At 43.4% G+C, this 27,327-nt stretch overlaps 1 protein-coding gene across 4 annotated transcripts in view; it reads left to right on the plus strand.

Moving 5' to 3' along the window:
* il1rapl1b (interleukin 1 receptor accessory protein-like 1b) overlaps positions 1–27,327 on the plus strand; it is a 219,463-nt gene that overhangs the window by 130,914 nt on the left and 61,222 nt on the right. For all 4 annotated transcript variants that reach the window (XM_028979445.1, XM_028979443.1, XM_028979446.1 and 1 more), the window contains exon 6: positions 11,545–11,619. In XM_028979445.1, coding sequence (XP_028835278.1) covers positions 11,545–11,619 — 75 coding nt within the window. The remainder of the gene's footprint in view (positions 1–11,544; positions 11,620–27,327) is intronic.

The following is a 27,327-nucleotide window of genomic DNA, read 5'->3' on the forward strand; positions in this document are numbered from 1 at the left end:
CTGCCGTGTTCTCAAACTCTTGTGCTTGCACTAAGGCAAATTGCATGCATACAGATGAGCTTGGTGAATTGCCTCTGTGCCACTGACAGACCCCTCTAAACTGTGGTGGGGGGAGGAACGAAGGCCAATAAGTGTCGAATTTATGAAAGGCTGTGCTGTGCTGAGACTGATCCATTTTTTGTAATTACGGAGAAGCGCGCAGGTATTGCCTGTCAAATTGGGAGATTTAAGATTAAGTCGAATGTCTGCATTTCCTCCCCCTGCCTTGGCTGCTGGTGGGGCAGTATATGGGGGATCAGAGAAGTGAATAGAAGACCCTCTTTCTTTCTCTTTCTCTCTGACATGGTCCGGCTTCATGAAAAGGTACACTCCAAACAAGCCATGCTTGGACAGAAGACTGGGAGAATGGATTTGTTCATTAGATGAAGTGAGAACATCACCACAGGCCCAGCACCGGCGGAGAGAACGGCCTATTAGGATGGAACAGCGCGACATCAATGAAACAATTAAAGAACGACGGAGTGAATTGTAATGATAATTTAAAGGGATTAAATCAATATGAGACTTAATTAAGACAACCCCTGCTTCTGTTAGTGGAGCTCTTCTTCTTGATGTAGGCCGCTGCTCCTTTTGAAGAATGCTCAGCAAATGTCCTGGTTTTGACGTGCATGATGCACTTGGGCTTTAGCGACTCTGATAGTTCTGCTGTTATAGCGAATAATTTGGATTTTAGAGCTGTTAAGTTTTAGGCTAGCTAGAATTGCCTTGTTATTTTCATTCCAAACTCAGTAGGTTCTGGGAGACGAGTAGCCTAGTGGGTAACACACTCACCTATGAACCCACTTACTACCATTGTGTCCCTGAGCAAGACACTTAACCCTGAGTGTCTCCAGGGGGGGACTGTCCCTGTAACTACTGATTGTAAGTCGCTCTGGATAAGGGCGTCTGATAAATGCTGGAAATGTAAATGTAAATGAGACAAATGTCACTGTCCAGCACCTGCAGAGCATCGTCTATCTGCATAAAAGCTTTGAAGCATTTACATTTATTTATCCCTCATCCAGAGTGACTTACAATCAATAGCTAAAAGGACAGTCTTCCTTGAGGTTAGGTGTCTTGCTCAGGGACACAATGGTAGTAAGTGGGATTTGAACCTGTGACTTTGGGATCTTTTCGTTCTTAGGCAAGTGTGTTTCTCACTTGGCTACATCCACCTCCTAGAAGGAATGTGTGTTCTTTCATAACTTTGGTAAAGCAAACGTGCTAGTCATGCAAGACACCCGGATTAGCTGGGAACTGTGTCCGTAATGAATTTAGAAAATGCCTAATCTGTCCAATGTGTTGAGTAGGCTATTACGTCTCTTCTAAACTGCAGGGTATGTCATGTATGAAATTGGAGTTGGCTATTAGTGACACACGTGCTTGCTGCTTATTTACCAATTTTCTGCTGTGGCTTAGAAGAATCTCAGATGAAGGCCTTGCACTGGATCACTGGAGAAACATACTTGGACCATAAAGGAAGTCACAATTGAATTCTTCAATCTTGTGGGTGGAAGTAGCCTAGTGGTTAACCAGACAAAGTCACAGGCTCAAGCCCCACTTATTACCAAGGTGTCCCTGAGCAAGACACTTTAACCCTGCGTGTCTCCAGGGGGACTGTCCATGTAACGACTGATTGTATGTCATTGTGAATTTGGGTGTCTGTTAAATTTTGTAAGTTTTAATTAAGAAAATACATTTTAAAGTGCTGCTCTGTTCTGATTGATCAAAAAAAAAAAGAGTTAAATGGACTGCGTAAGGCATCCATTAAATAACATGATTGTGTTATTATTCATTTAATTAATTCATTTCCACTGGTATAAGGAGCATGTTTTTACGTGATTTGGGGTGAGCTTTCAGTCTTTTAACACAAGACTAAGACAACTTAAAGTTCTTCATTCCAAAAATATTTTAGTCTAAGACTATACTTAAACCATGACCAGGAAATGGACTCTTTAAATCCAATTTTAAGCAGCTAATGGTTGCTGACCAAAATCCCAGATCAGAGGCAATCGTTTACATTTACATTTACAGCATTTGGCAGACGCTCTTACGCAGAGCAACTTACATAAGTGCTTTAAATATCCATCATTGAAATTTGGTTCACTAGCAATCATCACCAATCACCATGTGTGAAACTGATTTCTGAGCAGAGTGAAAGAATCACTATTTAAAAACTGTTAACAATCTAGACACCAGTTAAAACGTCATGCAATGTGAATTATTGTGCAGGTCGCTGTGCAAGAATGTTATCATCCCAGCACACATTCATTATTTGTATATAAATGAGCATCTGATTATGTTTGGGCAAAAACGGGCTACAATAACACATTAAGGTAGCAGTACCTTCTGTAGGGACAGGGTTGAGAACAAGGTGAGATACAATGTCAGGGTGTTGTCTTGACACCTGACAGATTGCTGCTAGATAAAATGCCCTTTTCCTACAATTGCACTTTCAGCATTCAGTATTGAATGAACCCTTGAGTTAGACTCACGCATGAGTTATTCATCTCATTGATCTCAGGGTGCAGTCAATTGGTGGAAGAACCTGGTGGAAGATGATGGGGTTCCATAGATGCTGCATCTGTGGTTTTCTCCAGTTATTCACCACTAGAGCAACAACATTGGGCACAATGCTACTCATTTGTACAGAAGGAAGTGGACATGTGACTTGGCCAGACATGCTGGTCCAGTTATTAAAGCTGTCATGGAACTGACTAATCAGGGTCAGGAGTAGCCCTACATCAGTAAAAATGGAAAAGATGAGGAGTGAAGTCAGATGACGTTTAATCCAATGGGGTCAGCCTAAAACGAATGCTTAAAAAGGAGCTTTTTAAAGGTTGGCCGGAAATGGAAGTGTAAAACAGTTCTGGCCCAAAACACAAAGATTATGGCCCCCCATCTTGCAGCCACTCTCATCCCAGATAACGTAGCTGAGTTGGCAAGGGCCATTCTCCCACCTCTCCCTTTTCCTCCCTTACTTCTTTAAACACAGAGGGTAATCATGCATAGCTGAGAAGCGGCTTTTTTAATTAGAGAGGCTTGCAGTGGAGCTTTCCCGGGAGCTGCTGGGTGGGCGGCTGATGAGCCCATAAAGATACGCTGGCGCCGTAACGCACCTGAAGCAGGTTCTCCGATCAATCGCTAGCAGCGAGGATACGGCAGGGACGGGTGGTGGCACTGTGAGATAAGGTGGCAGTCGCTCACCCACGCCGTGCCAGGGATAGGGATATAAGCGATGGCGAGATAAAGAGACGGGGAAAGAGATAGACGGCGAGAGTGAACGCGAGCGGACTACTGGGAAAATAAAACTCACAAAGTCAGCACTGAAACTGATAATAGGTTGACTGTTTCCGCAGAACTGCCAGACCACTGAGAAATTTTCATTTTAAAACGCCCTCGTCGTTTTAAAAGGAGCGTTATTGCACTCAACTCTGAGTGGCCCAGTGTGCCTTTTAAATCCAATGGCGTGGTCGGGCACCATAACGACCTGCTGCTCAGCCTGTTATTATCTAAGTTGGGCTACCTGTTATTGACCCTGTTCACCATTTTCCCCCGCAGCATACATTCCAGAACCTTCCCTTGCAATCCTGTTTCATCAATAAGCAGATTATGCGATTAAACGAACTTTACTGTGGAGTGCAGCAGGGTAATACAGGAGTGCTTAAGCTGGAGAGAACCTCACCAGCGATGCTCGAGAGCTGCCGTTTGTTTGCAGTCCACTTTTTTACCTCTGCTCTCCACAGAGACGGCAAAGCCGATGGTCTCTCTCCCCGCAGAAATTTCAGATTTGGTCAGAGTGTTCCAAGGTCTGACGCAGTGCGGGAGATAGCTGAGGATTATTGAGGGTAATAGCACACCAATTTTCCGTTTTGCTTTTGTGTTGGAGCGCACCTCTGGAGATGTTGGAAGCTGAAACAAACCAACAATCGTTTTGACCCCACATTGCTGCTGCACTAATGATAAGCCTCTTCTGGGAGTGCATCCCAAGCGTGTCTCCATAATGAAAGTTCTCTGTTCATTCCTTGTATTCTTCCATTAAACTCCCGGGCCTTTATGAACAATTTATTCTTCCTGACGTGTAATAAGAAGGCTTTCCTGACATTCTCGCTGGCATGTTTTTTTTTTTTTTTTTTTTACATTGCAGTGTGATATCTTTTAATTGTTGACAACACCACAAGCCCAAGCCGTTTCCTCAGCTGTGCAAAGTCAAAAATTTGGGATTCTAATGAGAGGAACGTGGTATTTGAGATGAAGCTCATTAGCACTTTGAAACCCTGAAGCGGTGCAACTTGATGAGAGGAACACTGGGTCAGAGTTCCTGAGCAGATGAAAGCTCCACTGCAGAGGTGGCCCACAGGGTCGCACAGCAAACAAATCCAAAGGGTACGCTCATGCTTGATCCTTTTGAAGCCCCTCCAGTGGTTCAATACTGGGTCGATGGACGATCAGTTAAATCTAATATCACCTTCGCCTGCTGCTATTTGAAGGCTCTTTTGTTTATGCCGAGCGTTGCCACCTGGTGCATGTCTGAAAAAAATGTGCACATTGGCTAATGAGTGCTGTTCCCTCAAACGGTTGTTGGATAGGTCGGACAGACTTGTTTTACTTTGAAATGATCGCTTTATGAAGCAAGAACCAAGACCAAAAGAGAATAAAATGATAAAATAACTTAAATCAAGAAGCGAATTTGTCTATTGCTGTTCTTTGTTTGTAACCTTTTTTAATAGCAGATCCCTTTGCTAATCCCCAAAATCCAATGGGAACCAATTATAGCCGGATAAAATGATGACGTTTCTTTTGCACCTAACTGGAACATAGCAGGGCACTTTGACTGTGGAATCTTGTTGAAGTGCAGTACTCTCATCATTAGCCCTCGTCCTGGCGCCTCAGATGTACCGCTACTTTTGGTAGAGCAATTTGGCTCTCCCTGGCTCAATCCTGACATTTGTTAAAGGCTCACCCCCCCAGAGAGCCTGGCTCCCATCACCCCCCCTCCCCAGTTATGATTAGCAGGCCCGGTTGCGCTACGGTCTGCGCAATGCAGTTGCTGACCCCAACGACAGCGATGCTTCACACAGACAAAAGCTTGATGAAAGGTCATCAGGCATGAACTGTGCTTTTCTACAGCTATAATTACGAGATAAGGAACTGATATTGACTCCTCGGGAATGGAGATATCATTTTCGATAGAACCGGCCTTGAATATCCAGTGGAAAACATCCTGCCTTGCTGAATTGATTTGTGCGATGACTTGGGTCTGGCACCTGGGGGTTAACGAGCCCCGAGGGTGATGCTCTGCATGTTCAAATTCTTTTTCTGAGGTAATTACATTTCGCATGTGACAGACTTCATGAACTTTGTGCTCCACTCCATTTTCTTTCCACTGACTCCCACTTGACCAAATGATTTGCTGCAGGAACCATTGCTGGTGTGGGAAGACTTAAACCTAGAGGTTCCAACCTGCATATCATCATCACTTCAGGAAGGACCTCCTTGCTTCCAGAATGACTTCCTCGGTTTCGTTTATTTTTTTCAAGTCTGTGTCTGTAGAAGTGGTCTGTAATGAAGCGTGTGTGGGACTAAGGTCCCCCTCTGGAGTAAATGGGAGGGAATTGGTCTGAGAGGGAGAGTTAATGGGAGAAGAAGAAGTGCTTTTATTAGAGCTCCTCTTCTCATCCATCATCATCTGATCTCCGCCAGAGGAACCACGCCGGCTCCGGCAGGGCCACTTTTAAGAGCTGCTCTCTTGTCAGTTCCACCATGAAGCCATTATCATTATGCAGGAATGGAGGTAATGGAAGAGAATGGAAGGAGGGAAAGTTGGTGTGATGTGGACACAGTAGACTTCATGAGAATGCTGCTGACATGTTGCCTGCTCAATTTAACAGAGTTCTCAAGTTCTCATCTTCTGGTAATTCCATCAATATACTTCAATTTCAAGCCAAATTATTGATTAGTATTAGTGGGCTTTACTGGACAATATCCCTATAATTGCTTGCCAAGCTACTATATTCTACTTACTGTAGCCATTACTGTTTAATGTTTAATTATTAAGCTCTATTAAATAATTGAATAAATGACAGCCCATGTAGGTGAGTTGTGGATTTGCAGATCTTCCTCTCTTTTAGTAATAACTGAAAATGCCTAATGACTCCATTATTTTAATATGAATAAAGACAAAAATAATCCCAAAGCCAATTTTATATTAGCTGACAATTATATAAGCATTTTTTGTATTATTGGACTGCCCACAAATGAGTTTTGCTGCTCTCAGCTCATTTGGGTTTTTGTGAGTAATGCAGATATTTATTCTTTTTGTATTATATCCATATACATGGCATGAAATGTAAATTAGATGCACCCTATTAAAAAAAATACCACCAACTTTCTCTACACAGAACCTGATGACAAGTGCATCACTTAACCAACACATGCAGAGGAGAAGCATGAGGAAGATAAAATTAGTGACATGTGCAGTGCCCACCCTACTACCATTCCTCCTGCCTAGTTCACTTGCCATCTCAGTTACCAGCTCTGATTTACTCAGTTACCAGTCACAGAAAAACATTGTACGTCTTTGTATCTCGCTTGTCAAAAATAAGATGGCACCCTTTGCCAAACCCCTCTTTAGCCCTGAATGAATGGTACTTCATGTAGGGCTAATCATTTTAGGGAATGGCTGTGCTTCCTTTTCATGTCTTCATGAAACAAAATAATCAATGCATATTTTATAAAGAAAGGAGTAATTAGGATAATGAGATTTTCTGCATGAAGCGTAGCTTGCCAACAAGGAAAAAAATGTTTGTGGATCCCCTCGTTTGAACAGAGTTAGTAATTAATGGCCGTGCATTGCGCTTATGCTCATTTCTGGATGGCTAAGCCTTCTCTGCAGGACGAGATCCAGTTCTCATTTGCTTCACAGTCACATTTGTCATCATTATGTCTGGATGATGAACTATCATTTGCTAAAGGTGAACACACAGAAAATGAACAAATTAGAAATGCTATGTACAACACTGGCAGATTCTCATGTCTCATGTCTTTGTTATTCAATTTTCTATATCAAGGACAGTTGTAACGCAGGTGAATAAGAATACGACGGTCTGTGTCATTGTCACCAGTCAGAAGGTTTGTAAGAAACCTCAAATGAAATGCTCTCTTGTTTGTTTCAGGGTCCCAGGGCGTGCCAACTTTTTAACAGATGCGTTTTTCACGGTGGTAACAGGAAGTCATGTGTATTGCAGACATTAGGCTCTGACCTTGGGGTTGCATCAGCCTCATGGGTGGCCCTGAAAATGATGTCAGTTTTCAGCAGCTGCCTACATAAATATCAAGAGTGTGCATACTTGTGTAAACGTTGCATTTTTCACTGATATTTAAAATGGGCAGCCTGCGCAGAGATGACCCACTATTGTGAATAAAGAAGGAACATTCCCCAAAAGCACATTCATCATTCTGAGCCATTCAGAAAAAAATCTCTGTGGGAAATATGTAATTTATTCTTTTGTCACTTCCAGAAGCAAAAGCATTAATTATCATATCAATACATTTTCTATGTGGTACAATATTTATATATGGTAAAAAATAGAAAATACAAAGCATGCATTTAAACATGTTTTTCTTCCATGTTTTTTTATCTGTTATTTTTAGCAAATTCTGAGGACGATCAAGCCCCACACTTATTGTCCCAGATGTGCATTACCACAGCCAGCCATTGGATTATAGACAAGAATACGACCGGCTAATTTTGGTTGTGATTGGCTGCTTCTCATTTGCATACAGATGTTTTCGACTTTCTTTTGCTTGCTTCACTTCATGGTCAATCCCATAATCCCCTACTGCTGCCTCTCCAATTAAAATGAATGGATGTCATTTATTCCCTTTGTACATTTTTGTACCATGAGATGCATGCTCAGTGGTATTTCTTGGACCAATCCGAAGCTTTAAGCTTTGTTAACTTTGTCGAACGTACCGAATCAGAGCCTCTGTGTTTTCCACGTAACTGCAAATGCAGCAAGTCTGCCGGTGAGCAGCCCAGAGTAAAGTGCAGGCTGCTCCTGTAATGGGTTCGTAGATGCGCTCTGATTAACCTTGTGATCCAACGCAGGGGAGGGAGACCACAGCCAGATCGGGGATTAATAATTAACAAGTCCACTTCGCGGGGAGGGGAGGAGAGGACAGAGAAATGAGGATTCAGGAGGGAGGACAAGAGAGCGGGGGGCGGCATGGATGTAGAAACTGGAGCATGAGACACGGTATGAAGTCATTTCCACCGGGGCCTGCCCTCCCGCTCCGAAGAAGGCTCAGGTTTGTGTTGTGCATGGCAGCGCTGAGCTGCGTTAACTCAGCAGGTCCTGCTTTACCTGCTGTGAGCACTCTTGCCAGGATGATCACTCACTAACTTGGACAGGGACCCCTGTAGCTTGTAGATGGACTACCTGGCTTAAACATCAGCGCCATCTGGACTGAAAGAAAAAATGCCCACTAAACATACCACTCAGCTCAGCTTGGTCTCACTGGAAAAAAATCACATCTTTTGTGACTACCTTAAGGGGCAGTGGTGGCCTAGCGGTTAAGGAAGCGCCCCCATAATCAGAAGGTTCCGGTTCAAATCCCGATCTGGCAAGATGCGACTGAGGTGCCACTGAGCTCCCACTGTGAGCACACACTGCTCCCTGGGCATCTGTCATGGCTGCCCACTGCTCACCAAGGGTGATGGTTAAAAGCAGAGGACACATTTTGTTGTGCCATGGTGTGCTGTGCTGCAGGGTTTCACAATGACAATCACTTCACTTATGCAGAAATTTACAACTTATGGCTGGAAAACGGTGCAGTTGTCCCCAATGCTGCTGGGAATTCTCTCCTTAATCACTGCCCAGTTGCCAGATGTTTGTTAGTAGAAAGGCTTAAAATAATGTAATCGGTGATTAAAATATTGCACTGAATTAAGAGTGATAAAAACATAAAAAAAAAACTTGTCTTAGTGGTCTAAGGGCGCTTTCACAACTTACATATACATTTAAGGCATTTGACAGACGCCCTTATCCAGAACGATTAGTGAATAAAACCTTAGTATATTTGCTTTGGTCTGAATTAGTCGGTGAGCTTGTAACATTTTATCATTTTCCTTTTGGTTCGGTTTTCTTTCACAAGGGGGAAAAATCAAGCAAACCTAAATGTGTTGCTTTAAATGAAACGAGAAATTTCTGCGGGGATGTGTCACTGCGGGGACAACAAAAGTAAATACAGGAAGTTGATCTTCTGTTGTGGACAACTTTCACGCCGGCTTGGTGCAAGGAAGGGCACATTCGTATGGCTTAACAAACATGGGGGTTTATTACAAAACAACGGGTACACACATCAGAACAGGATTTACAGATTTAGGACCTGACAGGGAAGCGATACAAGAGGCAACATTTATACACCCACAACAGCTGCACACACTCAGAATGAACGAAACACAACAAAGCTCTGTATTTACAACTTTGGCATTGTGCAGCAGACCTCTTGAAGGTTTTTTCCCTGAGTCGTTGTTGTGGAAAGTTGGATATGGAGTCATTGGCTCTAAAGTATATGAGGCACTGCACCTCCTCACACAGAACATGTGGGAACATACGACCAGGGACGTCACAATGACTCCCCACGATTCATCTTACAGGATGTTGAGTGTACAAACAAAATAACTACATTTACCCATAATTCACTGGCTTGAAATCATGTTCGGTATGTGTCTTTTCAATCGGCGGATTGCGCTGTGTTCACACCAGACCAGGTGGGGAAACGGACTTGTGTTCAATTCAAGCAGACTAGTGCCATAGGTGTGAAAGCATCCTAGGACTTTTGAACCCTACTTTGAACCCAAACATGACAATAAAATCTGCTGTATCATTGCAGTATGTTGCTTAAATTCATTAGGAAACTCTTGTTATCAGGAACGACTCAGGGGTGTTTGGTTTGATGCTCACATCAGATCATTCCCCCCTCATTAAGAGATCAACATAAGCCCACGGAGATACTTTGTACATTTTTTAACATTTTCTGTTCCCCCTCCTCCTCTCTGGCTTTGGGGTCGGAGTGCTCCTCTCATGCTATTAATAAAGTACGGGAATGCTAGGACTTTTTCTGATGGCGCTTTGAAGACGATAACCAATTAAAGAGTCATGATAACGAGATGGCCCTAAGTGCAAGTCTTTTGTTACTCATCGACTGGCTAATTGAGCAGGGTCTGTGCTGTGGAGGCGAATGGTGGATTCGCTCGCTGCCTCATCCATGACCCCTGTCGACATCAGAGAATGTGACTGGCTTCTTCTCTTCCTTTTGCAAAAACGTAGTGGTAGAGAGAGATTTGGCCAGGAACTGCAGAAAAAATATGATTCATTTCTCTTTAGTTTTCAAAACTGAAATTAATATTGCATCTTAATTTGGCTAAGGAAAAATAAAACAAAATCTCTTCAGATAAAATGCTGCCTGTGTAGCTGGATGGACATGCGAAAGAAGGCCACAACAGCATATTTGCATAATTAAATTCCTATTAGTAAAGGAAAAAAAAACTTGTTATGAGCTGTAATACCTGCTTATCAGGCCACTGTGAAATTTGAACATTCTGAAATGGTCATTTTGTCTCTGTATCCATTTTAATTCATTTTATTTGTGGAATTCTCCAAAACATCAAAAATATGTAAAAAGAAGAAATAAGGGGCCTTTTAGTGATTCCCCCTAGCAGACCGATGGCATGAATGCTCCACTGTTGGGTGACGCCATCTGCTCGCATTCCAGAAATCCAATCTGTTGAAAGCTTGAGTCCTTCTGACGTCCCGGGCTGGTGGAATTTTTAAAATGACCTCGGATGCTTTCGCCCTTCTTCCCGCCCTGTTTTTTTTTTTTTTCTGTCTCTCCAAATAAAGGTTGGAATAAGTACACAAATGTTTTATTTAAAGCTTTCTCATCTGCCGTTATCAAGTGTTTGAACAATTTGGCATCTGCAGCCAGTCGGCCTTCGGAGCCCCAGCCGCAGCAGAAAATGGTTTAGTTGGCTCGGCGCTCTTAAGGGAGCCTATAAATAAGAATAAACATCCTCCAGAGCCCATACCGTACCGAGACGGGGGGGTCTCTAGTCTCAAAGCAGTAAACACCATCTGACCTTAATCCATGTTCGTTCTGTGGCATATTCCTCATCCTAATCACTGACATACTGGGTCCCCGAGGTGCTGAAGCCATTAGCCGTGTTGAAATGGTTGTCAGGGGAAGTTTGGAAAGCACATTACTGTTGGAGCCTGGGAGAGAATCTTATTGATGCCTTCTTTTTCTCTCCCTCATTCCCTCCCTCCCCTCTTTCGATCCTCTCATTTCCCTGAGACTGACTTTCATTTCCTCCAAATATTTATTGGTTCAGGTGGAATTGACACTGAGGATGAATGGAAGTGATAAAAATGGCAGTGCAGACATGCAGTATGCTTTCCTCGTATAAGAATACATTTTCTTTGTCGTTTTTTTCTCTTCCAGCCCCGCTGACAGACAAGCCTCCAAAGATCCTCTTCCCATCGGAGAACAAAATGAACACCATGGAAATGCAAATAGGTAAGACACTGGGATTTGCTTCAAGAAGCATGCAGATGCTTCCCATCTAGCTTGCACTGTTCAGCCAGGCTGGCGGTTTGGGTCCAACTGGGTGGCGAGAATGTCCTCAAAAGCCAAAAATCATTGTTCTGATGTTTTCTGGCTTTTTTCGCCCAGTACTGAAGTCTTCATTTGTATGGGTGATGTGTCTGTGCATTTGGGAGTTTCGCTGGGTTTGCTTGGACAGCCGATGTGTTTGCGCATATTGCTGGCATTCTGGTCCTCCACATGGCCACGATGCTGCTCCCCGAATGGCAAACGGCCGCTTTCCACGTGCAGGCTGGCTGGATATATGGGTCGGCTTAATCACCTGGGTAATGTGCAGAGATGGCCACCTTTGTAAGACAATAGGCTTTTTATCTGTCGGAGCTGGCCCCCAGGATGAGCGGCGGGACCGTGGCTTGGATGGCTGAGCAGGAATGGCGGTCTTTAGCGAACCTAACCATCCACTGCTCCCCAGTGCCCCCCCGGGGCAGCTCTCTCCTGAATTTGGCCAGGCCCCCATCCTTTGAAGGACTGGAAATTGGCCATTATGAAGCCTCCCTTTGAAATATTTGTGCTATGGGTGAAACTCGCTGGGATAAAAAGAGTGCAAGTGTCAATCAGAATGCAAGTGTGTGTGTGTGTGTGTGTGTGTGTGTGTGTGTGGCAGCGGATTAGAATGGGGGGAGAAGTGTGAGCGGTGTAATTAGGTTGGAGACTGATGGAGATTTGTGCTTCGTGGCCCACTGGGAAATGCTTGATGGAATAGGCGGCTTCGCAAAGGTATCATCCTTCTGGAAGCTTATGTGGAGTCTCTTTCAATGGAAATATTTACTCTTCTAGATGTCAGGTTTTTGTCAGAGTTCCTTAAAGTTCTGTCACAGTATGAGTTTGCAGCCCGAAGGCAAAATAGCATTTTTTATTTTTATGAATGAAGATGACTGACATCAGTGCTCTGCTCCTCAGCCCTGGAATGGGGAAACATTAATTTGAGTGCATAAGCAAAAGTTTATGAGAAATGTGCTCTGCATTCTCCAAATTCTGCCTTCCCCTCTTGAATCACATTTTTCTGATATACGTGCCTGTCTGGTTGAGGTTTCTCTGCATCCTACACCAGTTCCAAACAATCCAAACAGGTAAACAGGCTGTGAATGTCAGTAGCTGATACATGAGCCTCAATGACATTTTTATTAAATGCAAATTGGGATGTTAATTTAAGCATGACACCAGACCAGCCTCTCTTGGCACGGTGGTGGCTGATCATGGAAAAATGGATGAGAATTCCATTTCGACAGAGGACTGCGCAGAGGACTTTTGTCTGTCCAGCCCACCATGGAACAGTTTATATGCTTTGTTTGGTTCACGCTGCCATGGATCACATGCGTGTTGACGCAGCATTGGTAAGAAAGTGAAGTGATTGTCATTGTAATACACAGCACACGGTGCACACGACGAAGTGTCCTCTGCTTTTAACCATCAAACTTGGTGAGCAGTGGCCCCAGGAAGCAGTGCGTGGGGACGGTGATTTGGCACCTCAGTGGCATCTTGGCAGATCGGGATTCGAACCGGAAACCTTCTGATTATGGGGCCACTTCCCCATAAATAAGTAAATAGTAAGTAAGTTCTGTTGTGAAGGGTATAGTTCATACTGGATAATAGCACATTTGTCAGGGTCCTCTCACATTCAGCTACACTATGTAGTACGGCATGAAAAGATAAGGGCAAGATAACGTTTTTGTATACTTTGAAAAATTTAGAATCCTTTAGAAAAAAAAAAATTAGGGGTTTGCCTTGGAAAAAAAGTGTTTGAATAAAAAAGGCAAACTTTTTTCTAACAAAGATTGAAATAATGTGTTTCAACCGCTGATCAACTAGAATCTCTAAATTAATCAGTTGTACTGAGATTTTCTAACAAAGAATGCCTGTTTTAAAGTGACACACTTGGATTATCATTCCACTGGACTAATATTTGACTGTTGATAAAGTTCATCTCTACATTAATGAAGATATTCCATCTTTAACAAACTTTTCTAGCAACCAGAGTCAGCAATGTCTGGACTGAAGATTGTGAAGTTGAAGCTGAGCTTTATTGTCATTTCATAGTGAACATAGTGAAACGAAATAACGTTTCTCTGGAACCAGATGCTACATGTAACATTTGAACTATTAGAAAAAGTTACATACTGACATAAAGTGCACGTATGCGACACCGACAAACTGGGTTACATAAGGTGCAAACAGGGGGCACAGGCAGTGCAAGAATAACTTTTTTAAAAACATGTAGACAACAATGAGACAGACATCACTAAACATGTGAAATGGATAATAAAAGTAAAATAGTGCAAATACTGCTGTGCAAAATGGAACAGTGCAATAGTAGATGATATTACAGATTGATAATTGTCATGATGGCTGGACATGGCGAGGAAGAAGGACGCATACGCACGACGTCACGAGATTGGATTAATACATGGTACATACAATTCAATGACCCGACAAGAACAGGATAGCTTTATACACTCATACACAGGTGAATACGATTATGAAACTTTACACATGACAAACATGAAACTCCGGTCCGAACTCCGACAAAAAAATCATACAATATAACAGAGGTCGTGTGTGTGTGTGTGTGTGTGTGTGTGGGTGTCAGTCCTCTCTGGGGACTCAGATGTCTGATGGCTTGTGTGATGAAGCTGTTCATGGGCTGGAGATGCTGTTCCTGATATTGACAGAATGAAGTCTCTCAGTCAGGAAGTACAAAATCCAGTTTCAGAGGGAGGTGTTCAGGCCCAGCAGGGTCAGATTGTCAACCAGGTGCTGAGGAATGATGGTCTATCAAGTATACTGAACAGCATTCGTGCAAATGTGTCTTTATTTTACAGGTGGTTAAGGGTAAGGAGCAGGGTGGTGGCGATGGCATCGTGGAATGGCAGCAGGGTCTTTATATGTTTCATGACCAGCCTCCTTTACCCTTTACCCTTCCTACCCAGCCTACTTACCCAGCATTTACCCTTCTCCAAAAGTTTCCCTCCAAAGGTGTGTTAGATAAAAAATATCAAGATGGGAATTTTTCTTAAAGGCACTAATCTCGATAGAATAACAGAAGATGCACTCTTCTAATCTTCACTTCTAATATTCATTTCAGGCTTTTGCTTAATGAGTCAAAATCAGACGAAGAGGTTTGTGCCCACAGCTCTTTTTCAAAGTTGACTTGAGCAGAGTAAATAAATCCTCTTCCCACCACTTTGTCCCATCTGGCCCTGCCATCGATCCACAGTTTGCATATTGAGACTTGAAGGATGGTGGCTGTGTAACTATCTTGCTCCTGCACTTAAAAACTGAAATGCAATTTATCCTAAAACTGGATATCAGTTCTACATTTAACTTGTAATATCATACACCCAGGTTTACATCCTCCTTTCAGTCTCCACCTTCAATAGTACTGGAGGGTTCATAGTTCTATAGATATTGTAATCGATTTTGTACTGGAAAGTTCTTGCATCTTGTTGAATCTCACCTTTGCACTGCGCCTACTGTACTGCTTGTTTGCACCTTTTGTCCAGTTGAATGATAGTATATAATGCATCGGGGCTATGGAGAAATGTTGTCTCCTCACCCTTTGTACAGGCATAAAGCTGCTGATGACTATAAAGTAACCTTGAAGTCCCATGAACTGGTGCATCTGAAAATATCAGAATATTGTGAAAAAGACTTCATCTACATTTTATTAATTGCACATAAACTCAAAAAATGTTCTGTTGGTGATCCTCGTGTTAAAGAGAGCCCAGTGTCTAATTTCATATAGTCAGTATAGTCAGTACAGGGCTTTAAATTAAGTTATTGAAAATGACAGCTTTCACTGTACTCCATTTTTTTAGATGCACTGGTACATTTAATACACTTTGAGTAAAAATTTTAATATGCTACTTGCCTGGTCATGTGATTCAGTCAAAGTTCAGTCAGATTTAATGTTCTCAGTGTATAACACTGAACAGTTGATTAATAATGTAGCATATTCTTTTTATCCCACTCAAGCCATGTGGGAAAGGTCTTGAAATATCTGCCCTGATTACTCTACTCCCACATTATAACCTTGTCTGTCACAGTCACTGAAGTTATTACAAAACTTTGTTTTTCATCTGGCTTGGATCTTTAGACAGTACTTACCTACCTGCAGATGAATCAGAGCAGTGAAGACATTAATGTTCATTAATATAGCTTGATTCATTAATATATAATTTCCTCAATAATATATCTCCGATTTGCAGTAGATGTTATTAAGTATGTATGACAATCATCTAAAGCTCGTTTTGAGCTTCTTTTTATTTGAATATTACGTCTGGCGTGTAATGCAATAGCAATGCATTATGGGTGTTGGAGTTAAAATGCTGCATTCGAGCTTGGACGTGATTTTGCTGAGGCTTCGTTGAGCCATGCACAGGCAGGGAGGCTTACCTGACCCACCATAAAGTGCAACGTTTGCGTGGGCTTTCTCATCTGCCTGAAAGGCATGGTCAGTGTAAAGAAGCCTCAGTTCGGCTTGCCAACATGATGAATGACAAGCCTTCAATGGCGTGTCCGGAGATTCAGGAGGGACCGTATATCCTCGCCTCGGCTCTGGGATCAGCTTTATGAGCCCAGATTCTGCATTGGTCAGGCTCCTTTGCCATCATATATCAAAATAATGTGTTTGTGTGTGTTTTGCCAATAAGCAGTTAACATGCCATGCCCCCCTATTCTGATACACCATCTATCTGAGTTTAATTTTCTGTGCCAAGACAAGATGTTTTCTTTGTTGGTCATCAAGCATGCAGATTCGATGCTTTCTAAATAAGTATAAATCAGTATATAAGTATAAAAAAAATGTAAGAAAAATCACTTGAGTCACTTGACTCGAAGAAAAAAAAAAAGCTGCTAAATGAGATCTGGCTGCAGCCGTCTCACCCCTGCCCTGTGCCTGTCCTGCTGTGTCATGCTCTCCCAGCAGTGATTCAACTACATCCGCTCGCCGTCGCCCCAGAACTTGATGGAGTAAATGTCCGGACCCTCCACCCACCGCATTTTCATCTGCTGGAAGGCAACCCGGTGAACAAATCTTTGGCACAGGCATTTGCTTTGCCTCTCCTCCAGTTATCCACCATGCCTCTCTCCTTCCTCCTCCTTGCCCCGCCCCCTCGCTCTCATTCCATGACCATTACACAGCCGCTCTTCACAAACATACTTTGACATTCAGCTCTCTGCAGCCGTCTGTGACATCAGCACTCGCCGAGGTAACTGGAGGGCAGCAAGCAAGTGGCACCACCATGCCGCCTCCATTTTCATGTGAATGCCCAACTGGAGAGATGGGAAAAATGGGAAATTACAGTTGTCAGAGATGGAACAAATGGGTCACCATCACTATTGCTTTCTTTTGAAGAACAGGGAAGTGTCCACTGAGATGTCTGCTGGTCCGGACGGGGAAATGACGTGTGAAAATGCTTTTACACCATGGTGGCAGAAGTGACAGCTTCCACCACTTGAACTGGTTTCTCCTGCTAGTGTCACAGCATAAGGTGGAACAGGACAGTGAGGTAGATAACCCCAGTGTGGAGGGACGCAAGGAGGTAGGCGAGTCTGCAAACGTGAGATGTGGATCCAACGTGGATGTTGATGTTGCCGTGAAAAAACGAGACGAAGGACGGGCAGGACGTAAAGGCAGAACAACAGGACAGGCGACAATAAGAAAGAGTCTTACTTGGTTTGACGCTGGGTCAAACAGGAATCGCATATAATGACTGAGCAGCTAGCTATGGCCATTTTGCCTATTTATGGTTGTCGTGTCACCTCGTTTCCGCAATGCTCCTGGTCACACGGATGGAATCCTGTGACAGGAAGTACCTTTTTGTTCCACAGATCCAGTGGCAAGAGAAGTGTGTTCAATGAAGAACTAGGTAGTGATCAAAATATATAATTTATTGGTGACAAATCCAAAAAAAATCCAAATGTAGGTTTGATCACACTGGTTTCTGCAGTCAAAAGTTTCAATAAAATCAAACAAATGAATTCAGTTTCTGGAAAACCAGCTTTATATCGACGCACACATATTAAAACAGCCATCCCCATACGCCCACATATGAACCCAAAATGATACGTTAAGTGCCAAGAGAGGAGGGTCATGACGGGAAAACTGCATTATCTTTTATCAGGGGTTCCATTTGAGAAACATCAGCGGACGTCCTACATGTTATATTAAACATCTCAGCTTTTAAAAAACACTGCTGAAAACATACATTCACATGCAGGCATTCTTACATCTATTTCATTATCTGCTCTTGTGGTTTTCTACTTTCTTTTAACATATTAAAACCAACTAGCTATTAAGCTTTATGTTTTGGCATTTACATTTACAGCATTTATCAGACGTCCTTATCCAGAGCGACTTACAATCAGTAGTTACAGGGACAGTCCCCCCCTGGAGACACTCAGGGTTAAGTGTCTTGCTCAGGGACTCAATGGTAGTAAGTGGGGTTTGAACCTGGGTCTTCTGGTTCATAGGCGAGTGTGTTACCTACTATGCTACTACCTCCCAGAGTGCCTTTTTCTCTTTCATTTATTAAAATTTCTCTTTTTCCTGACCTGTCGAGGTTTTGCGTCACTCCATTTTTCACCACTCCATTTCGCATGATAAGGGCTGACAGGGATAGCATGACAGGTCTGTCGCAGCTTGTTGGGGTGACCAATGTCAAGTACAAAGGAGATGCCCTTGCTTTTTCTTTACTCTGCCTTGCTAACTCTTTCTTCTTCTCTATCTTTCTATTATTTTTGTTACATTGGTACCATTTTACATACAATGATTCTATGTAAGTGGAATATTGAAGAGTTAAAATATGTTCGTATCAATTCATTGGATTGACCTAAGTTAATAGCCGATGTATACCCAGTCTACTGTTGTCAGGCCAACAATATCCAGCTGTGTGGACTTCATGCAGATCCTGACGTACCCACAGAAAAATGGCATTTACTCCGTGAACAACTGTGTTTTGTACTGGGGCTTTACTAGCGGCTGGGTAGCATGGCAGCAGGGATACACAGAGGGGGCAGGGGGGCTGAATTCCACTACCGAGCAGAGACAAAATGCTAATATTTAACGGGGGAAGGGTTTGCCATTAATCACTCTGTGTCAAAGCAGCTTGGCAACGAATGTGAGACACGGCCTGGCAGGAGGAGTCGGAAAAGCCATATTTCAGGGCAAGGACAATGAAGTCCTCTGTGTTTAAACAGAATTGCGGCACCATCCGATGCCGGGAAGCATGATTGGAATACCGGGAATCGGGGAACTCTCGCCTGTGCCTCAAGGAAATGATTTAGATGCTGCATCTCAAGGGCAGGACTGAAAAGTCACAGCAATTCAATGGAAGATCATTGATTTTCAGAGCTGTCATCCCTCTCTCTCTCATCCCTGTAATTGGAAGATCATGGGGCCATCAGGGTTGAACCATTGTGACCCTATTTTTACTTTTTTTTCACACCACACATCATTCACAGGCAGCTTACAGAAAGCCTAAATTGAATGTCTTCTGCTTGGCTTGGCCTGTTGCAGGATGGTTTTGACCCTGGTTGCTTCTTGCCGGTCTCCCGCATCAGAGCAAGTGCGCTCACTGACCTTCTGGTTGAAATTGAACTCCTCTTGAGTAGTGCGCTGCGCTATTGATTGAAAGCATTGGGGTGTTAGAGTGATATAAGGAGCTCTTTCTGCCCATTATGCGCTGAAGCTGTGCTCTGTTTTAGATGGTTATGAGGAATGAATGTTCCACTCCTGCTTGGTTGGGCTGGAGCTGAATCAGAAAAAAGAACAAATAGGTGAATGCTGGAAGCAGGCACTGAAAAAAAAACCACACACAGATTTGGTTCATTTTCACATTTTAACTTTTAAGTTTACTTGTCTGGCCTGTAATAAGTGATGGCCAGATCAATCACCTTCACTGCCCAGTCTTCCTGTGTGTTAAACAGGAAAAACAGAGCACTGATTATGTGTAGATTGTTCTGCCAATATTTCATTCCACGCATGCAACATGGCCACGTGGCAAATAGCTGCAATGTAGGATCAACTAAATGAACTGCAGTGCTGCCGAGACTAAAATAATTCAGCCACAAAGCTGTCAAAACTGTCAAAAATAACATTAATTTTTATTATAACGGCTATTTGGAATAGAGAACATGCAGTTTTTACACTCTTTATTTTTCACATTTCTGATGTTGCAGAACGCTTCTTCTAGATGGACAAATTGTTGGTCCCTGACAGACACAGCTCTATTTAAGTTTGTCTCAGTCCTTGGTTACAGTTTTTGTTTTCTTGAGATCTCAAGAAAATCACTTGGGGGCTTGAGAAAGTGAAGACAAAATTGTGATGTTCAGGAAAAAAATACAATAAATAATTCTCAAGAATTATTTCTGCTGCATCATCAAATACAGATATAAAGAGGGAGGTTTCTGTACATCCCTGCTGCTGCTGTGTGTTTACTGAAATGAATGTGAAGTTGGAATTGGCCCAGGCTGGATAAGAGCACTACACAACTGAGAAATTCATTTTCAGACGGTGCGTATTGAGATCGGTGGACTGGCGTGACGTGGACAGTGGCAGAGGGAAAATCCGAACAGGCGCCAGCGCCTCTCATATGTGACTGTCACTGGTGCTATTTTCACAGTCGGTTGCCTGTCCTCGCATGGCACAGTGCTCACAGAAGCCTGCCTCGGCTGTAAATGTCACACTAGAAGAGGCGGCGGGCCCGAGACACGGGCCCGGTCCCCAGGATCAATATTGCATCATTTTTCTCAATTAGAGTTTATTTATTGTTTGTCTGAGAACGTCTTATCCGCATTCTGTGCCAGCCTCCGGAGGATTTCTTGCTGAGAGCTCGACATATGATCTGAGGGTGGGGGATAGAGCAAATCACGCCTGTTACTGCTAATTAAGAATGATAATGAGTTTTTTAGGATGCAATTTAGTTTTTTCCCTCTTAAATTGAGCAGTGCTCCACCCAACTCTGACAGGTGTGTAGCGTTCATCATCCTTAGCAGGTGAAAAAGGCTTCACCAACAACCATGACGAGGTACCTCCATATAATATAGGATTTTACAGATTACTCGAGTGCATGAAGCACCCGTTGCCTTTAACAGGTTTGCATTGAACGAAACGGCTGATGGCCTTTAAAATGGATTACTTGTTGGTGTGCACTTTTCATTTCTCACCAGAGCTATGAAATTACTGTCATTTCATTTCTCTGTTTTTTTTCCTGAGATCCTCAAGTCCACTCGAGTCAATTGAAATGTGTTTTTCGTGCTGAAATTACTATCTCGTCCCAAAGATTTCTTCTAGCACTGATGAAGTACTCTCTGGGTGCAGAATTGGGCGTAACGGAAATAAGCCTCCATGGAAATTGACCAGATACCCCACGTGCAGCAGCTCTTTGTCTAACCTTTCCTTTGTATGTGCCCTTCGCTCCTTATTTAATGCACTCAGGCCCTCTGTGCCATAATGAGCTCCTGTTTGCTGCCTGGTGAGACAAGTGGCTTGGCTGCTCCTCAACCATCATCTCATACTGCTAGTCATCAACGCTCAACACTCCAGCCAGACAACAAATTAAACGCCGCCCCCTAACAGCTGAGATGCAATGGTATAGGCCAGCATTAATTATAAAGAGATGAACGGGAAGAGTCTGAAGTGGATGCGGGCAGGTAGCCCTTCCGGCTTGTGCGTGGTTTTTTAAAAAAAAAAAAAAAAAAAAAAAAAAGCTTTGTAGATTCCTTTTGTTTTCCTGCACTGTGTTTCGGGGGTGTTTTTTTTTTTTTTTTATTCTTGTACAGAAATAAACATCACAGGGAGGATGAAGCGGTAGCCTGGGCTAATGTTTGAGGAGGGGAGCCAAAAGAGAAAAAAAAATGACACCCTTATAAGAAACTTAGTGAAGGGATGCGGCTTTGCTGTTCACTTTGATGGCTGTTCCACTTCTGGCTGTCTTACATAAGTGAACCAAATCCAAGCTGCAGCTGAGGCGAGATGTGCCAAAATTTCCCCGCTTGTGTTTTATGCAGCTCTGTTTTTTATTGATTGATTTATTTTTAATTGCAATTTAATGCTGAATGGAAAATTCAGGCATGTGGTGCTCCTTTTGTTATGCAGGAGGGCAGCATAGGCTGACTTGTGTGTGACCATGCACATCCCTGAGTACCGGGGAGGTTTTTCCAGGAGCCAGTGAGCTTTGACCGGCCTCCTGCAGCCAAACGCGAAGGTCTCAGGCTTCACTGCCACCCCGCAAGCCCTTTCCCACTGTTCAACTTCACAAGCGAATTCACAATGTCACGGTCCGTGTCACTCCTCCCGTCCTCATTCCGCCCCTCACCTCTCTGTGTTTCTCTGGCCCCTCGCCGTGTGTCTCTTTGCAGCCATTTTAAGGCCCTTTCCGTGGCTGACATGTTTTATTCAGAGCTAAAGCTGCTGGAGTGTGAGGGCTTATTCGGGTATGGAGCTGTTTTGTCTATACTGTAGGGGGGAAGACAAAAGCGGTGACACACTGTGGCGAAACACGACCATCAAAAGTCGGGTATCAGCGCTTGGCCACTCATCCCTTATTTCCCTCCCACTTAGCTTCGTGCGCGTTCCCCTGGTGATATCATTCCCACACCAGGCCCCCCCGAGTCCTCAAGCGAAAGGAAGAGGAACGAAATCAAAACAAGACACCGTTTCAATTCAGGAGTGCTCTTGTCCTAGAGCCAAATTGCAAAGGCCACTGAATATTGCTTACAGCTTTTCACCTGCGTTTGCTGACTTTCACTGATGAAAGATTTTTCATTCTTCACAGGCCAGCCGGGTTTAAATTTATACCCTTATTACATGCTCACAGAAATGCTTTGATGCCACTTGATGTGAGCACATGGGCATGCAGAAGAAAAACAGACTTGAATCACGACGTCTTTTTTTTTTCTTCTTTTTTTACCTTGAAGACCGTACAGGAAATTGCCCGTTTTGTTGAAGAACACGCCAGGTTTATTAGCTAAAATATGCAGTCATGTAGACCCTTTGTAGTTTTATTTCCCAGATTTAGCTTGCTGAAAAATGACACCTACCATACCAGGGCATTTACACATGTGCCATGGGATGCACCAGTGGTCTCATAAAAAAGTATTACAATTCATACTGCATATGAAATTAAAACATAAAAATGAACTGAATAAAAAACTCCAACTGATGATGGAATTAGCCTTGACATGCACTTTATATCAAAGCCACAGAAAATGTTTGGTTGCAGACGACGGCTCTCTGTGCGGCCAGTCAAAGCTCACTGCTGTAAGAATGGACATCGCGGGAGCCTGCTTTGTCTTGCATAACAGATGTCTGCAGGGGGAAGTGTAACATTCCTGTGTCGACGGTTGTGGGTGAAGATTCGACACCCCGGTTTTTACATGTCTTTTGTCCGACGTCAACGTGCGAAGTATCAGCCGTCAGGACCGCCCACCCTCTTTGTCTTCACCAAATGGGAGGCACCGGGGGCGTGACATCAGAAACAACAGGTTCTGATTGGTCAGTGACAACTTCCTGTAGGCCAGTGACAACTTCCTGTAGGCCAGTGACAACTTCCTGTAGGCCAGGGGTATAAATGTCTGCACACATGTGGAAAAGGGACCTCTGAGCTATCTTGCTCAGGGGGGTTTCCCTCTCTTTCCCTTCTCTTTCTCTTCTCCCTCTTTACTCTTTCTTCTCATGTTTACTTTCTCTGTAACCTTGGTACCTTTTTACATTCAATATTCACATGTAACTACAATAATTATTTACCGGTGTTAATAAATTAGAAACTGTTCATTTCTAACCTCTGTTGTGCCATGCCTCTTTCTGCCAGGTAACATCAAATTGGAGTGGTTGAATACAGTGCTTTGTGTGGAGGGAGAAAGAGTTTTTTCAACACACTCTATTCTCTTCTCCTACACCACATGGTCTTTTTTACACTGCCTCCGGGAAAACACTGCTTAAGATGGTCAGACTTGAAGGTCAAAGCTGGTATGACCAGCAGTTTAACGGGTCAAACTATCTGGTCAGCCAGTTTAACCATCTCGGCCACCTTAATGTGCTCATACTGTGTCAGTGTAAAAATTGAACCGACCACTGACTGTCCTTTCTATGAAGGTGAGGTTTTTAAGACTCACATGTTGTCATAACTTTGTCACATTTATATTTCTGCTTTATCTTTGCCAGAATACATGCGGTAATGGTACGGGTTAAATGTGACAATAAGGTATTTAGTGTCATTTTTATCATGATTGTTACGCAATGTGGAGTATAAACAGGGAAGTGGCCACAGGGGTGAAATCTGATTGGCCACCCCCACCTGAGCTGTTAATGATTTTTTTAATTAAAGTAGCGTATCAAAATCTCAAGCCTCTTAGACAGTCATTTGCAATTTTAATGTTTGATGATTTGCATATGTTTAAGTTGATAAGTGAGTTGTGTAGAGTTACTCCAAGTTAGGGTGACCAGTCTGGATGGATTTTTAGGTTTTAGGTAATTAAATTAAACTTTCATCATGTGATTGGCTTCATCCCTGTAGCTACTATCTTCACTATCAGTCCCACCCAAACTATAAAACCCTAGACACTCCCATGGGTATAAATGACAGACCTGTTGCTCCCTGTACCTGATTGGATTATAGTGAAAGTAGTCTAAACAATTATCACAAAGATAAAACTGTGGAATGGTTTGTGGGGGTACAGTACAGGCCAAAGGTTTGGCCACACCTTCTCATTCAATGTGTTTTCTTTATTAACATGAACATTTTACTTTGGTAGATGATAGAACACATGTGGAGTTATGTACTTAACAAAAAAAGGTGAAATAACTGAAAACATGTTTTATATTCTAGTTTCTTTGCTCTGATTACTGCTTTGAACACTCTTGGCATTCTCTCGATGAGCTTCAAGAGGTCGTCACCTGAAACGCTTTTCCAACAGTCTTGAAGGAGTTCCCAGAGGTGTTTAGTACTTGTTGGCCCCTTTGCCTTCACTCTGCGGCCCAGCTCACCCCAAACCATCTCGATTGGGTTCAGGTCCGGTGACTGTGGAGGCCAGATCTCCACTTTTTGTGAAGTATGCTAAGGATGTAACAGAGGAAGAGCTTATGGGATTGCCTATAGTGGTGCATTATAATGAAAGGAAATGCAGCGCGATGCCGGCGTGTGTCTGCGAAAAAATAAAAATGTTAATTCCAGGACATCCTGCGAGAACAGAGGGCTTGCTTTGATGGATGCAGAGTCTCAGGACAGCGTGTTTAAGAGTCAGGATGTGCTAATTATCGCCTCTGTTCTCCTCCCTCGGGCACCTGCAGCGTGTTCTGCCAGGTTATCTTGCTTTGTGTTAAACCAAAACATCTGCCGCTCCTGGAACACTTCACGAGCGCAGGCACCATGTTTTAAAGAAAAGACGTTCTCAGTGATGTGAAGGTACCAGCCACTCTACCACTTTATTCATGCACGAGGTGTTTATCACCTGCTTTGTAAAAAATTGGTCCAGGTTTAAAGAAACGTGTCGACTTTTACAGATTGTATCCAAATTGGGGTTGATCAAATGGAATAGCTCCAGACTGAGCTCTATTGTGGTAGAATACCGTCAAAGCTGGGACACCTCCCCATGATGCACCACTGCAATCTTTAGATGTAAATCTAGGAAAGCCACCCCGCCGATGCCTGTGCAGGCAGATAAAATTCAGGAGAGGATGTGCGAGTACAGTGCTTTGCATTAATCATCAGAACTATTCCTTCTTCCTCAGCGGTTATTGACAGAAGTGTCAGAGGGGATTCTCTGGCCCGCCGTTGACGTGTGAGTGAGGGCACTGGATTCTGGCCCCAACATTCTTGTAAACCCCCGAATATTCACTAGGACCGTAGAGGAAGATGTATGCAATACTGTATTGTATGCCATTTTCAGCTTTGATTGACAATTTTTGACAATTACAATCTAGATCCCCTTAAACAAACCTTACTTAGTCCTTGTTGAGAAAGTTGCATAGTTTGCCTTGCAGAGAATACAAGAATAAAGCAAATATGAATGATTGCTGCATGGCTTTCCACACACAGTGTTGGGGAGTAACGAGTTGCGGATCCGAAAATGTTGTGGTTATTATGGCATTCATCAATTTTTTTATTGCAGTAGCTTTACTCATCTGGCATTGGAAGTGGAATTAACAGAATGAGGTGGTGGTTTAATGAATGTGTAAAAGCCTCGCTATTGAGTTTTATGTTTTTCAAGAACCATTCTCAGGTTCTAATCAGAAAAATGTCAGCCAGAGGACTCGTTTCAAGACTTCTCAAACCTCATTCCCAAAAAACCAAACGTGTACTTTTGTATCCAACAAATGAAAACTTGAGGATTTGCTTCTGCCTTTGTTGCCTAATGGCTTTTTCATGTGCACTTACAAACCTTTTAAACCTGTTGTGAGAAAACTCCCTACGTAGCCGGGTGTAGTCATGTGAAAGAATAACGGACGAGTCAGCTAAAGCGGCGGAGGTCAAGCTGCTGGGGCCACGCCTTTGGGTCAGTGAAAGGTCAGTGCCTGGGTTTGCATCCAACTGCAAGTGAAACAGCTAGTGGACAGGCTTGCGCATTCGTTCATTAAATAGTGTGCGTGGTGGGCCCAACATAGAGCCGCGCTCCCCTGTCTGCGGCCAGTCGGCACAGAATGGCTGCGAATTTATTAGTGCCGTCCTTGTGTCAGAGTCAGGAGACGCCGCCTCGTCAGCATACCGGGGAAATTTTTGGAAGATTTACAGTAAACATTTCAACAAATTGCATGTGTGCATCCTCAACATTTCATAGGGACCCGGGCCGCCCGTTCTACAGCACACATGCCGCAGTGCATTATCTGCCAACAGCAGAAATGGAAATAGGTGTCCATCACCTGACAATCGGCGGGGAAATGACACAACTGCCTGTCATGAGCCGTGGCATGGTGTGGGATGCCAATTACTGCTGAGCTCCTGCACCGCACCTCAGTCCGCAGGCCATTAGATCACAGGATGCATGGAGGACGATGCGAACAGACAGGACAGGGGCTGCTCGGGGGGAGATCTGGGCCGGGCTGGAAAACTGCCTGTGGTCCCTTTTGCCAAAGGCGATGTGGTCAGGACAGCAGGGCCTGGCTTTTAATAGGGTTTTTTTTTTTCTTCTTCTTTTTTTGCCAAGCGTATTAGTAATAAGAGGTCCACGGTGGGAAGAAAGGACCAGATAGGAAATCTAATTTTCCATGAAGGATGACACCAAATCATCCAGTCAAATGCGACTTCTGAAGCTCAAGACTATCGGAGCACCTTGGGGTTGGGGTTGGTTGCTCACTGTGTATACAATGAGCAACAATAGTGATTGATTTATCCCACGTGATGGAAGCTGCCTTTTGATGGAGAAGACTGAAATGCTTTGGATGCACAGAGAGCTCCATGGTGTTCCAGCAGCCAGGGATAGGACTCCCAGACTCTCCAAATTTCTGCTTCACTGTTATTTTTCAAAGAAAGGGGGAGGAGGGTTTACCTGTCCTACTTTCTCACATTTTCACAAGTGAACTTTTTCAGGACAATCCACTGCTCCTAATCAGACGTTGTCTCACAGCTCTTTCTTATGCCATCTGGTTCTTCAGCTTACTCTTTTTTTTTTTTTCCGCATCCATCT

Source organism: Denticeps clupeoides, chromosome 5, assembly GCF_900700375.1.
Source record: "Denticeps clupeoides chromosome 5, fDenClu1.1, whole genome shotgun sequence".
Taxonomy (NCBI): Eukaryota; Metazoa; Chordata; class Actinopteri; order Clupeiformes; family Denticipitidae; genus Denticeps; species Denticeps clupeoides.